The following is a 12,887-nucleotide window of genomic DNA, read 5'->3' as shown; positions in this document are numbered from 1 at the left end:
GTGGATATTTATAGGCATGCACTGTGGATGCGATACTCCCAGGTGTGGATTAACGTCCGCACGAGTAAGTACTACGATTATCCGCAGTACTATCCTGATAATTAGACCAAATCGTATATACCAAGGGAAAATGTGGTTCGGATTCCACTATAAACTGTAGGTCCCTTAGTTGCCATTAGCTGTATGGGCTATTAATTAACAGCTGTGTCTAAGGAATGTCGGCCTTAGTCACTAACAAGACTACAAGATCGCGCCACTCACCCTACACTCATCTCCATTCATACTTGGCTTAAAACACCTACTATGTATGGTCGCCATTTCATTGAACTGTATTAACAGTATAAGTTAATTTTTAAATTTCAAAATAATGACCACATTCAATTTTTTAAGGATAGCCTAATATATTGTAATATGTATCAACGGTACGCCTAAATAACCCCGTTACAACACATTTGCATATTCAGAGAATGTATAAAGACTTATTCGAAAATCCTGCCTTAAAAAAAATTTTGTCAACTCATGTCCAAAAATAAGTGTTCAAAAGATTCATTCATAAGAATAACATATAGGAAGTGAATCTGCAGGTTTCCTGCGAATAAAATTCTTCTGTTGGAAGAACCATTAAATAAATAGTATTAAAATCGTATTGGTCGATCTTTTGTGGTAAACATTTCCGTGATTTTGTGACAATAGATGTCCTCTCTGCAACTCTAATGCTACAGCCTTTTTGAGGTCATACTTTTAAATGGGAGTTGACTAAACTGACTTAAGGATAATAACAAACTTTGAATTTATTCATACATTATTACCGAATAAGTTAATTATCAATCACTGTCTATTCTATATAATTAATACGCTACATGAAACTTAGTCGGTTGAACTCCTCCGCCATTTCTTAATCGATTTTATCCATTGACGTCTCATTGAAAAGAGCGTGTCGCGTAGATTTGCAAACTGTTTTGAAAAAGTCCCTTGGGCTCTGCCCCAGTGGCTTTGAAAGTTCCCATGTTATCCTTATGAAGAACATAATTGTTTACATTTTGATCATCATATTTATTTTTTAATTCATTGAAACGCATTGAGTACATTTATTTACTATTTGAGTTTGTGTAAAACCCCCAAGACGGATCGTGTTAGTATGGTTGTATCTTAAATTTGTGTATTTATCGTTGTTTTGTGTCGCTATGACGGATCATGTTAGCATAATTGTAACTTAAATTTGTGCATTTATAGTTTTTTGTGTAGTTAAAATTTGTTTATTTGCTGTTTTTTTTTTAAATGCCTACGACGCAACGACAACGAAACATAGACATGAGGCGTATCGTGATAACGACCGCAGCTACAGAACAGTGGCGCGTAGTAGGCTTAAAGCTAGGCGCCCACCGGGCAACTCAGCGGGTGACGCGGCGCGGCGCGGCGCGGCGCGACGCCGTGGAAAAAAGTTGCCACGTATCCGTGCCATGTTATCTTATGGACTGACGCCCACCTAGCAACCCAGCGGGTGGCGCAACGCGGCGCGGAAAAATAACTTCTTCTCGAATCCGGCAGTGAGAATTCGGTGGAGAATTTCTTCCTCTCGTGTTGCGGCGCCTCCGTTGAGTTGCCTGGTGGGCGCGGGGTAGAGGCACGGAAACGGCGTCTGCCCCTCGTCTGCCGCTCATTCGGGTGTTTTCGGAAAGTATCGTGAGCCCTTCGGGAGTGTTCGGGTCCAAATCGAAGTGCACTGTGCATCCCCTCCAAAAGAATAATTCTCAGCGCTGCCCCGCGCTTCCGCTAGAGTTGCTTGGTGGGCGCGAACCCTGGAGAAGCGGACGGAAGTTTTTCTCCGCGTCGCGCCGTGCCGCGCCGCGCCGCGTCACCCGCTGAGTTGCCCGGTGGGCGCCTAGCTTAACTCATCACAGCCAGCACCTGACCCTGGACAAACTCAACTATATTAGGTTACAAATGCACCCTAACACTACCCCAAAACGATTTTTGGTTCTCGATTGGCCCTCTATCAATGACCTGTGTTGCCTGTACAGCGAGGAATTTTGAGAAGGAGAAAACCGGCCGGAATGCCTTAGGTTTATCAATAACGAAGATAATCGTGGACAACCTTATTTGGCTATAAGTCAGGAAATGTTTGTAGAAAACATTAAAAAGCAATACCTGGGGCCCATTTCATAATAAATTACAAACTAATATTATTAGTAAATCAGCTGATCGCCCAATGCAAATCTAATGGAAATTACAAGTTACAAGTTGTAACTTGTAACTTGTAGTTTATTATGAAATGGGCCCCAGGTTATGAAAATGATACAATATTTACAGGACATGTTGATTACTGTTATAAACATCGCGAGGCGAGTATCTCAATGAGTTACACATCGGTAATCTGTAAGTTGATTCTTTTAAACTCATTGTAAATATTACTGTTATTCGTGTTATTAGGTTATAGAATTTAATATAGAGATTATAGCTGGATTATTCGACTGTAGACTCTTGAAAACATTTTGAGTTACTTTTTTTTAATAAACTAAATAAGTAGTTCCTTACTCTGTGTTTTTAGTTTTCCTGTGGTTCACATACTCTTACCCATTAAATTTAGCTTTAACCCATCAATACAACTAGACATTCCATCCCCATGTTAACTTTATAGCCAGCTTTGTGACCAAAATCGTCGTAGTTGATGTGAGCCACCTACAGATTGCGCTGATCTAAATTACTAAATTCTGCCTAATACACAATCTTTTTAACCAAGTCAAACATAGGGAATGACTTCTGATGAGTTATAGCAACTGTTATGACCCATCAATCAGGTCAGCAACAAAAAATAAGGTATAAAATAGAATTTCAGACAATAACGTCTGTTTAACTCTGGAAGAAAACCCTCGAGAATTACCACTGATACATCCTGTACTGAACCTAAATTACTATTTCCTTTACTGACCTGGGGCTTTGGTATGTGACAGATGATTCTTTTCAGATCCCTATTCCCAGTGCATTGTCTTTGAAAGACTAATAATTTAAATGATTTTTCTCTAGAGATACTTTCCACAATCACCTACGGCTCGTGCGTAAACATTATTTCCTCTCGTGTGCAGCAAAGGTACTTTTCACTTTTGTTACACATTATATTTTTTCCTGCAATTACTAAAAATCATATAAATAATTAGTCTTCCAAACACTTTATAACACATTTTTAGGTTAGGCTTGAATTAAAAAAAATAAAATGGGAAATGCTGCACCAGCTGATCGTAGTCATGGTATTTTTAAGTGTCATCAACCCATTTCCCAGCGTAAAAGGATTGTGAGCATAATGAAAGCACGTTTTTTGTGTTATTTGGTAGAGAGTGGTGTCGTGTGTGACAAAGAAGAAAACGGCGCGAAAAGTCAAAAGTGTGCGGCGAAGTAAGTAAATGCAGCAATTAGCAGCTTTCTGTTCTATAATCAGTGCAAGAAAGCCCACATTGTCAGGTGACTGTAGGAAAAGGTATTGTTCTCTCTCGCACATCATTTTGTCCTCTAAATGCCGATGTACAATTACTGATACTTTTAATATCATTATATATTTAATCCTTTCCCATTACCATCCCAGTTTATTATCTACAGCTAGTTTCATATTAACAATCTTGAAGTATAAAATTATGGGGTGGCTAGTTACTGAACTGATTTAAGACCCTCAAGACTCCATATTTCTCCTCTATCCTACCTTTTCAGGAATCAGTATTAGTTTTGAATTTCCCCTGAGTAACCTTTTCCTTACATACTACACCAAAAACAGCTCACTCCATCATTCCATAAATATATAATTTATAAAACAATCAATATTAATTTTGCCATGTGTGTACATAGAAATGAATCTACTGATTGATGATAACTATTCGATGGATTATTTTAACACTTTAAGACATTTAATACTTTGTCTGAAATGGCGATTCAAGAAATTATCATTTGAAAACTGCTGTGTTTTAATAAAAGAATAGATTCAAATAACTTTAGTAACTCATTTTATTATAGGTGAAAACAGAAAACATAACTGTACAATCCCAAACATTAGAAAAAAGCTGATCAGCTGGTATAACAAAAGCGATCCAAGAAATTATCATTTGGAAACAAGATGAGTCATATGCATTGTTTTAAAAATGTTGACACCATTACGTCTACTACATTCTTAGTTGTTAAAAATGTGTCAGTGACTAAAAAATAGTTTAGGAAATAGTAAAATAGATAGTAAAAATACAAAACAGTTAGGTGCGCGCACCGTATTGGGTGACTCGTCACAGTGGCATACAATGTTGGTTAGGTGCGAAGCATTGGAAACAGGCTTCACTTCACTCTACCGTTTGGCGTGCCCGTTCTATTTTAATTCTGTGGTCACTGCCTGCTGGCGCTCTATGTCAATGACATTAAAATCAAGCTTCTATTCATACAATAGGATTGAAAATCTACATTACTAGGCTGGTAACGGACCGATTTTTAGGTTATACGACAGTATCAACACAAGCAGTGCATTTATATAGAGCTCAGCCACATAACATAACCTCAAATGCTGGGAATATGCACCAAAGTCCGCCACTCTACACAACTAGGCTAACAGACCGGATTTAGGTTATACGACAGTATCAACATTAGCAGTGCATTTATATAGAGCTCAGCCACATAACATAACCTCAAATGCTGGGAATATGCACCAAAATGCTGGGAATATGCACCAAAGTCCGCCACTCTACTCAACTAGGCTATTAACAGACCGATTTTTAGGTTATACGACAGTATCAACATTAGCAGTGCATTTATATAGAGCTAAGCCACATAACATAACCTCAAAATGCTGGGAATATGCACCAAAGGCCGCCACTCTACACCAATAGGCTACTAACAAGACAGATTTTTAGGTTATGCGACGGTATCAACATTAGCAGTGCAATTATCTATAGCTCAGTCACATAACATAATCTCAAAATGCTGGAAATATGCACCAAAGTCCGCGAATCTACACCGATAAGCTATTAACAGACCAGTTTTTAGGTTATACGATGGTATCAACATTAGCATTGCATTTATATAGAGCTCAGCCACATAACATAACCTCGAAATGTAGGGAATATGCACCAAAGTCCGCCACTCTATACCACTACGCTATTAACAGGCCGGTTTTTAGGTTGTACGACGGTATCAACATTAGCAGTGCATTTATGTAGAGCTAAGCCACATAACATAACCTCAAAATGCTAGGAATGTCCACCAAAGTCCGCGAATCTACACCGATAAGCTATTAACAGACCAGTTTTTAGGTTATACGATGGTATCAACATTAGCAGTGCATTTATATAGAGCTCAGCCACATAACATAACCTCAAATGCAGGGAATATGCACCAAAGTCCGCCAATCTACACAACTAGGCTATTAACAGACCGGTTTTTAGGATGTACGACGGTATCAACATTAGCAGTGCATTTATGTAGAGCTAAGCCACATAACATAACCTCAAAATGCCGGGAATATGTACCAAAGTCCGCCACTCTATACCACTACGCTATTAACAGACCGGTTTTTAGGTTGTACGACGGAATCAACATTAGCAGTGCAGTTATGTAGAGCTAAGCCACATAACATAACCTCAAAATGCTGGGAATATGCACCAAAGGCCGTCACTCTACTCAACTAGGCTATTAACAGACCGATTTTTAGGTTATACGAAAGTATCAACATTAGCAGTGCATTTATATAGAGCTAAGCCACATAACATAACCTCAAAATGCTGGGAATATGCACCAAAGGCCGCCACTCTACACCAATAGGCTACTAACAAGACAGATTTTTAGGTTATGCGACGGTATCAACATTAGCAGTGCAATTATCTATAGCTCAGCCACATAACATAATCTCAAAATAATGGAAATATGCACCAAAGCCCGCGAATCTACACCGATAAGCTATTAACAGACCAGTTTTTAGGTTATACGATGGTATCAACATTAGCAATGCATTTATATAGAGCTCAGCCACATAACATAACCTCGAAATGTAGGGAATATGCACCAAAGTCCGCCACTCTATACCACTACGCTATTAACAGACCGGTTTTTAGGTTATACGATGGTATCAACATTAGCAGTGCATTTATGTAGAGCTAAGCCACATAACATAACCTCAAAATGCTAGGAATGTCCACCAAAGTCCGCGAATCTACACCGATAAGCTATTAACAGACCAGTTTTTAGGTTATACGATGGTATCAACATTAGCAGTGCATTTATATAGAGCTCAGCCACATAACATAACCTAAAATGCAGGGAATATGCACCAAAGTCCGCGAATCTACACCGATAAGCTATTAACAGACCGGTTTTTAGGTTGTACGACGGTATCAACATTAGCAGTGCATTTATGTAGAGCTAAGCCACATAACATAACCTAAAAATGCTGGAAACATGCCCCAAAGTCCGTGAATCTACACCGATAAGCTATTAACAGACCAGTTTTTAGGTTATACGATGGTATCAACATTAGCAGTGCATTTATATAGAGCTCAGCCACATAACATAACCTCAAAATGCCGGGAATATGTACCAAAGTCCGCCACTCTATACCACTACGCTATTAACAGACCGGTTTTTAGGTTGTACGACGGTATCAACATTAGCAGTGCATTTATGTAGAGCTAAGCCACATAACATAACCTCAAAATGCTTGGAATATCCACCAAAGTCCGCGAATCTACACCGATAAGCTATTAACAGACCAGTTTTTTGGTTATACGATGGTATCAACATTAGCAGTGCATTTATAGAGCTCAGCCACACAACATAACCTCAAAATGCTGGGAATATGCACCAAAGTCCACGCATCTACACCAATAGGCTACTAACAGACCGGTTTTTAGGTGATACGATGGTATCAACATTAGCAGTGCATTTATGTAGAGCACAGCCACATAACATAACCTCAAAATGCTGGGAATATACACCAAAGTCCGCCACGACCGATTTTTAGGTTATACGACAGTATCAACATTAGCAGTGCATTTATATAGATTTACAAGTGAATATATAACTGAAATGTTGATACCAGAGTGCTCCAATGTTGATAGTATCAACTTTAGACTGAGTATCAACAAGAGTAGGTAAGATTTAAGACAAGTATCAACTTAAGGCCCACTAGTATACCTATATATACATATATATATAAATATATATATATATATATATATATACATTTTCGTTTAATACGAACGTTTTCAAGCAAAGAGAATTAATTAAAGATATGTTCTCAAAATTCAACTATTTGTAAATAGTTCATATTTATTTGTTTTGTTCATCTTTACATGTTTCATTAATTTCTCTTTGCTTGAAAACATTTGTATTAAACGAAAATTTGCAATGTTTCATGTTTCATTCATCATAAACTCTATCAAGATCTCCTCAAGAATATATAAATATATATATATATATATATATATGAATTTGAACGGATGGTGTTTTTGGCCTCTAGGGACCTCAATATGAAAAATTAAATCGGTCCCGGATCCAGGTCTTACCATGAGTACTACTGTAATAGCGTATTCCCTATATGGGAAATTCGCTAAAAATTAAAAAAATTAAGCCTACTAGTAATTAAAAGGAATGCTTAGCTTTTTCAGGTGCTAAAGAGAATAATATATTATTGGATAGGTTTATGATTGATGGTAAACAATACACCCCTAGCTCTAGTCTTAATGATAAAGTTGTATTATCTTTCAGATCTTGTAACGTGATACCTGAAAACTTTCACCCCTACGTAGCTGTGCATTTACTTTAGAAGAAGATAACTAGGGGGCGTTCACAGAGGCACCACAAAATTGAGCGGATCCATCAGGGCTTGATCATTAGAAGACGTTGGGGATATACTTTTGCACCTCTAGAGTGTATAGCGTCACTCTTCCTCTTGAGGGAACACCATTACCGCAACGATACCACTCTAGAGGTGCAAAAGTATTTCCCCAACGTCTTCTAATGATCAAGCCCTGATGGATCCACTGAATTTTGTGGATGCCTCTGCGAACACCCCCTAGTTATCTTCTTCTAGCAAGTTACCTATTGTAACTGTTAGATATTTTGCTTCTGTACTTCTTGTATTAATCCATATGTTAATTATTTTTTTACATTGTTCATACAATAATATTGACTCTCCAGTTATGAATAAACAATTATACAAGTTACAAGTGCTTGTATTTATTAATTGGCGACGAGGATAAAAAAAAGAAACTACACTTTATTACCTTCAATTTTTTACATTTTATTATTTAATTACCTATTTTAATTGTTCATATCTGTACTAGTCAACTACATAATGGAAATATTACATAACATTGATTCAATAACAGATTTGAAGAAAGTACGGGCTATTGTAAAAGGCCAGATTACAAAGGCAGACAGACTTTTAGATGATGTATCCACCATACCAACAGAAGTCTTACAAAACAGAATGGATTTATTAGAAGAAAACTGGAAAAGATTTGAGGCGGTTCAACTGAAGATAGAATTGAAGTCAAAGGAAGAAGATGTTGATGAAGAGAAGATAGAATTGAAGTCAAAGGAAGAAGATGTTGATGAAGAAGTTAGATACAGAGTTGACATGGAAGAACGATATTACAAAGTAAAAGATCAGTTACAAATTAGAAAAACACAAATAGAACTAGAAAAAGATCTGCAACAAGGTAGTACGACCAACAGAAGTAATCATATGTACCGTTCTCTTACTTCGGCTATATCATTCACTCCTTTTCAAGACGATGAAACGTTCAAGAACTTCATCAGGCGCTTAGAGATTTTTATGCATTTACATGGACACGGACTACAGCCCAGGGACAAGGTTTACACCCTTCTTCACGCCTTGTCTCCTACCCTACATCAGAAATTGTATGATTTGTGTGCGCCTGAGAACCCTCTGGATAAGACCTACTCAGATCTGGTAAAGTTACTATCAGATTATGTTGACCCTCAGCCGAGTACATGGGCACTGTAGTATAGGTTTTTATCAAGAGTACAGGACCCATCAGAATCGGTGAAAATGTATTCTGCTGAACTCCAAAAATTAACAACAGATTGTGATTTTTCATGTGAGAATTGTGGGAAAACCATAGCCAACACACTTTTACGCATGCAGTTCATCAGATGAATTAAGGATGCTGATGTTAGAGCAAGGATACTACAAGAAAAAACAACTAAATCATTTCAAGACGTTGTTAAATTGGCAACAGCAATGGAACTAGCCAAAGACGAAAGTTCTCTGGTCAAAACATCAACGGATTTTACAAACAATACTGTTCACATGATTGGAAACAAAAAATCGAACTATATACCTAAGAAATCTCAGCCTTCACCCTTTGACAAAATGAAAGGAAGGTGCTACCGCTGTGGTTCACGGGACCATAGAGCCAACAACTGCAAGTTTGCTTCTGAAACGTGTCACAAATGCAAAAAGCAGGGTCACATTGCCAGTGTCTGTATGCAAGCAAAGCAAACAAAAGTTCACCAGACTGAAGAAGATGGAAACGATAGTTATCAAGAAGAAACTCATGAAATTTACAAATTGAACAATAGCAGTAGTGATAAAATACTTATTGATATTTTGCTAGAAGGGAATCCAGTCCAGATGGAGCTGGATACAGGTTCAGCCATCAGCACGTTACCATATAATATGTTCAAGAAACTTAATACGAACAGAAGACTTTTCAATACACAGCTACGACTTAAAACGTATACAGGTGAATTATTCAAGCCCAAAGGCGTTGTGTTTGTTCAATGTTCATACAAAAGCCAGAGTTTTATGGGTAAACTCTATATTGTAGACGGTCACTTGGATCCTATTTTCGGTCGAGACTGGCTACGGGAAGTAGAGTTGGACTGGAAAGAAGTAAAAACAATCAAACAAGAAACTGGAGGACGTTTAGATGAACTTCTAAACAAATACAAGGATGTTTTCGAGCCAGATATAGGCCAAATACCTGATCAACTAGGCCACTTACAACTGGCACCTGACGCTCGACCAATATTTATGAAAGCAAGGCCAATACCTTATTCCTTGAAACAAAAGGTAGAAGAGGAACTAGAACGCTTAGAAACTGCAGGAATAATAACAAAGACGGAAAATCCTGAATGGGGAACACCCATAGTACCAGTAATGAAACCCAATGGTGAAATTAGAATATGTGCTGATTATAAGGTTACGGTGAACAGACAAATTCAAGACGAACACTATCCAATACCGAGAATTGAAGATATTTTTGCAAATATGAGCGGTGGCAAGATTTTCTGTAATCTGGACTTAAAAAAGGCTTACTTACACCTACAAATGGATGAAGCAAGTGCTGACATACAAACCTTAAGTACACATAAGGGACAGTTCAGAGTTAATAGACTCATGTTCGGCGTTAAAGTAGCTCCTGGAATTTGGCAAAGAATCATGGACAAGGTCTTATTGGGTATAGAAGGCACTCAATGTTTCTTCGATGGCATAATCATCCAAGGAAAATCAGAAGAAGAGTTGCTCACTCGGTTGGAAATGGTACTTCAGAGAAAAAAAATGAACGGACTAAGAGTAAATAGAGATAAATGCAAGTTTCTACACAAACAAATTGAGTACTTAGGTCACACTATAGATGCCCACGGAATCCACAAATCAGAAGATAAAGTTAAGGCTATCAGGCAAGCAAGAAGACCCCAGAATGTTAGTGAACTAAGAACCTTCTTAGGTCTTGTCAACTATTATAACAGATTTATCGAGAACCTGGCAACGATTCTCAATCCGTTACATGGACTACTGAAAAAGGAGAAGAAATACAAGTGGACAGATCAATGTGAACAAAGCTTTCAGAAGGTCAAGGAGATCATTACAAATGAAATTGTCCTTACTCATTTTGATCCAGTCTTACCTTTGGTATTGGCAACAGATGCATCTCCGGTGGGACTTGGCGCAGTACTGTCACATAGATTTCCAGATGGAAGTGAAAGACCTATAGCCTTCGCTTCAAGAACATTGACAAAACCAGAAGAGAAATATAGCCAAATTGACAAAGAGGCCACTGGAATTTATTGGGGACTAAAAAAGTTCTTCCAATATTGCTATGGACGTAAATTCATCCTAGTAACGGATCACAAACCGTTAGTTACAATATTCAATCCTGATAAAAACCTTCCTTCTATGTCAGCTACACGACTTTTTAACTATTCACACTTCTTATCAGGTTTTGACTACAGAATAGAATTTAGACGAACAAATGATCATGGAAATGCGGACTTCCTTTCAAGGTTTCCAATTGAAAAACATTCAAATGCCAGCATGGACCAGACTGATGTTTTCTATATGAACCAAATTGCAACGATCAACCTTAACCATAACCTAATTGCTCAAGAAACAAAAAAATATGAAAACATGCAACACTTGTTACTAGCTTTGGAAACTGGAAAATCCTTGGAGAACTATGGTTATCATAATGGTGAGCTATGTCTACATGATGGTTGTATCATGAAAGGTTGGAGGGTGATGATTCCTAGATCTTTACAAAAACATGTCCTCGAAGAACTACATTTTGGTCATTTGGGTATGGTAAAAACCAAAGCCTTAGCACGGAGCTTTTGCTACTGGAAAGTTTTGGACAAAGATATAGAAGATAATATTTCAAAATACAGACAGTGCAGGGAAAAACAAAATTTACCGAAGAAAGAAATTAACCATCCTTGGGAGCCAGCAAGTGAACCATGGGAGCGGGTCCACATAGATTTTGCTGGGCCAACCAACGGAAAATACTTTCTGTTGGTAGTAGACGCATTCAGCAAGTGGGTTGAAGTCATACCTACGAAGAGTATTACATCTTCATGGACAATCAGAGAGCTGCGTAAAATATTCACCACCTTTGGACTACCAAGTGTTATAGTCTCTGATAATGGTCGTCAGTTCACCTCTTCTGAATTTAGTAACTTTTTGAAGAAATGTGGAACTTTGCACAAAAAGACAGCTCCTTACCATCCTTCTTCGAACGGCCAAGTCGAACGCTTCGTACAAACGATAAAGAAATTAATCAACTGTATGTCAGATGAATCTGGTACACTTTAAGAAAAGCTTCACCAACTGCTGATGAAAATACGTCAAGCTCCGAATTCAACTGGCAACAGCTCATACTTCTTGATGTTCAATAGAAGGATCCGCACATACTTAAGTTTACTCTTACCTAAGACAAAGGAAGAAACTAAACAACCCAAAGGAATAGTGAGATATTTCAACCCAGGTGAACGAGTACAAGCACGGAACTATTCCGGAAATTGTAAGTGGAATTACGGAAATGTCCAAAGAGACGGTCACTTTCACTATTTTATCAAGATGGACGATGGACAAATTTGGAGACGCCACATCGATCAAATGTTGCATACGAAAGTTTAGGGGGAGACCACTGTTAGATATTTTGCTTCTGTACTTCTTGTATTAATCCATATGTTAATTATTTTTTTACATTGTTCATACAATAATATTGACTCTCCAGTTATGAATAAACAGTTATACAAGTTACAAGTGCTTGTATTTATTAGTAACACTTTAGGTATATCACTTTAGGTGTAGTATAAGTTATACATATATAATATTTTGAACGGATGGTGTTTTGGCCTCTGGGGCATCAAAATGAAAAAGTAAATCGGTCCCTGACCTAGGTCTTACCATGAGACCTACGGTAATAGATACTTCCCTATAGGGAAATTCGCTAAAAGAGTATAAAATGCAGTAAAATATTTATTATAACACCCTATAAGTACAATAGCTTAGTAATCACGCAATTGTGTATAATTTAACGTTCTTTCTTGTCAAAAATTGTGCTCCTCTAAATGTTTTAATTCATTTAACCCAAACTCCTGATTTGATACCTTTAATT

At 37.6% G+C, this 12,887-nt stretch overlaps 1 protein-coding gene across 1 annotated transcript; it reads left to right on the top strand.

The window, feature by feature from the left end:
* The first annotated feature begins 9,226 nt into the window (after positions 1 to 9,226).
* LOC128983982 (uncharacterized protein K02A2.6-like) lies at positions 9,227 to 12,079 on the top strand. The gene has a single exon (XM_054403264.1). It carries the CDS (start codon positions 9,227 to 9,229, stop codon positions 12,077 to 12,079), a length of 2,853 nt encoding a protein of 950 aa, XP_054259239.1.
* The last annotated feature ends 808 nt before the right edge of the window (positions 12,080 to 12,887 follow it).

The sequence above is a fragment of the Macrosteles quadrilineatus genome, unplaced genomic scaffold, assembly GCF_028750875.1.
Source record: "Macrosteles quadrilineatus isolate MER2022 unplaced genomic scaffold, UCM_ALF_1.0 Scaffold_2__2_contigs__length_208266976, whole genome shotgun sequence".
Classification (NCBI taxonomy): domain Eukaryota; kingdom Metazoa; phylum Arthropoda; class Insecta; order Hemiptera; family Cicadellidae; genus Macrosteles; species Macrosteles quadrilineatus.
This window is presented reverse-complemented; position numbering and strand designations above follow the sequence as displayed.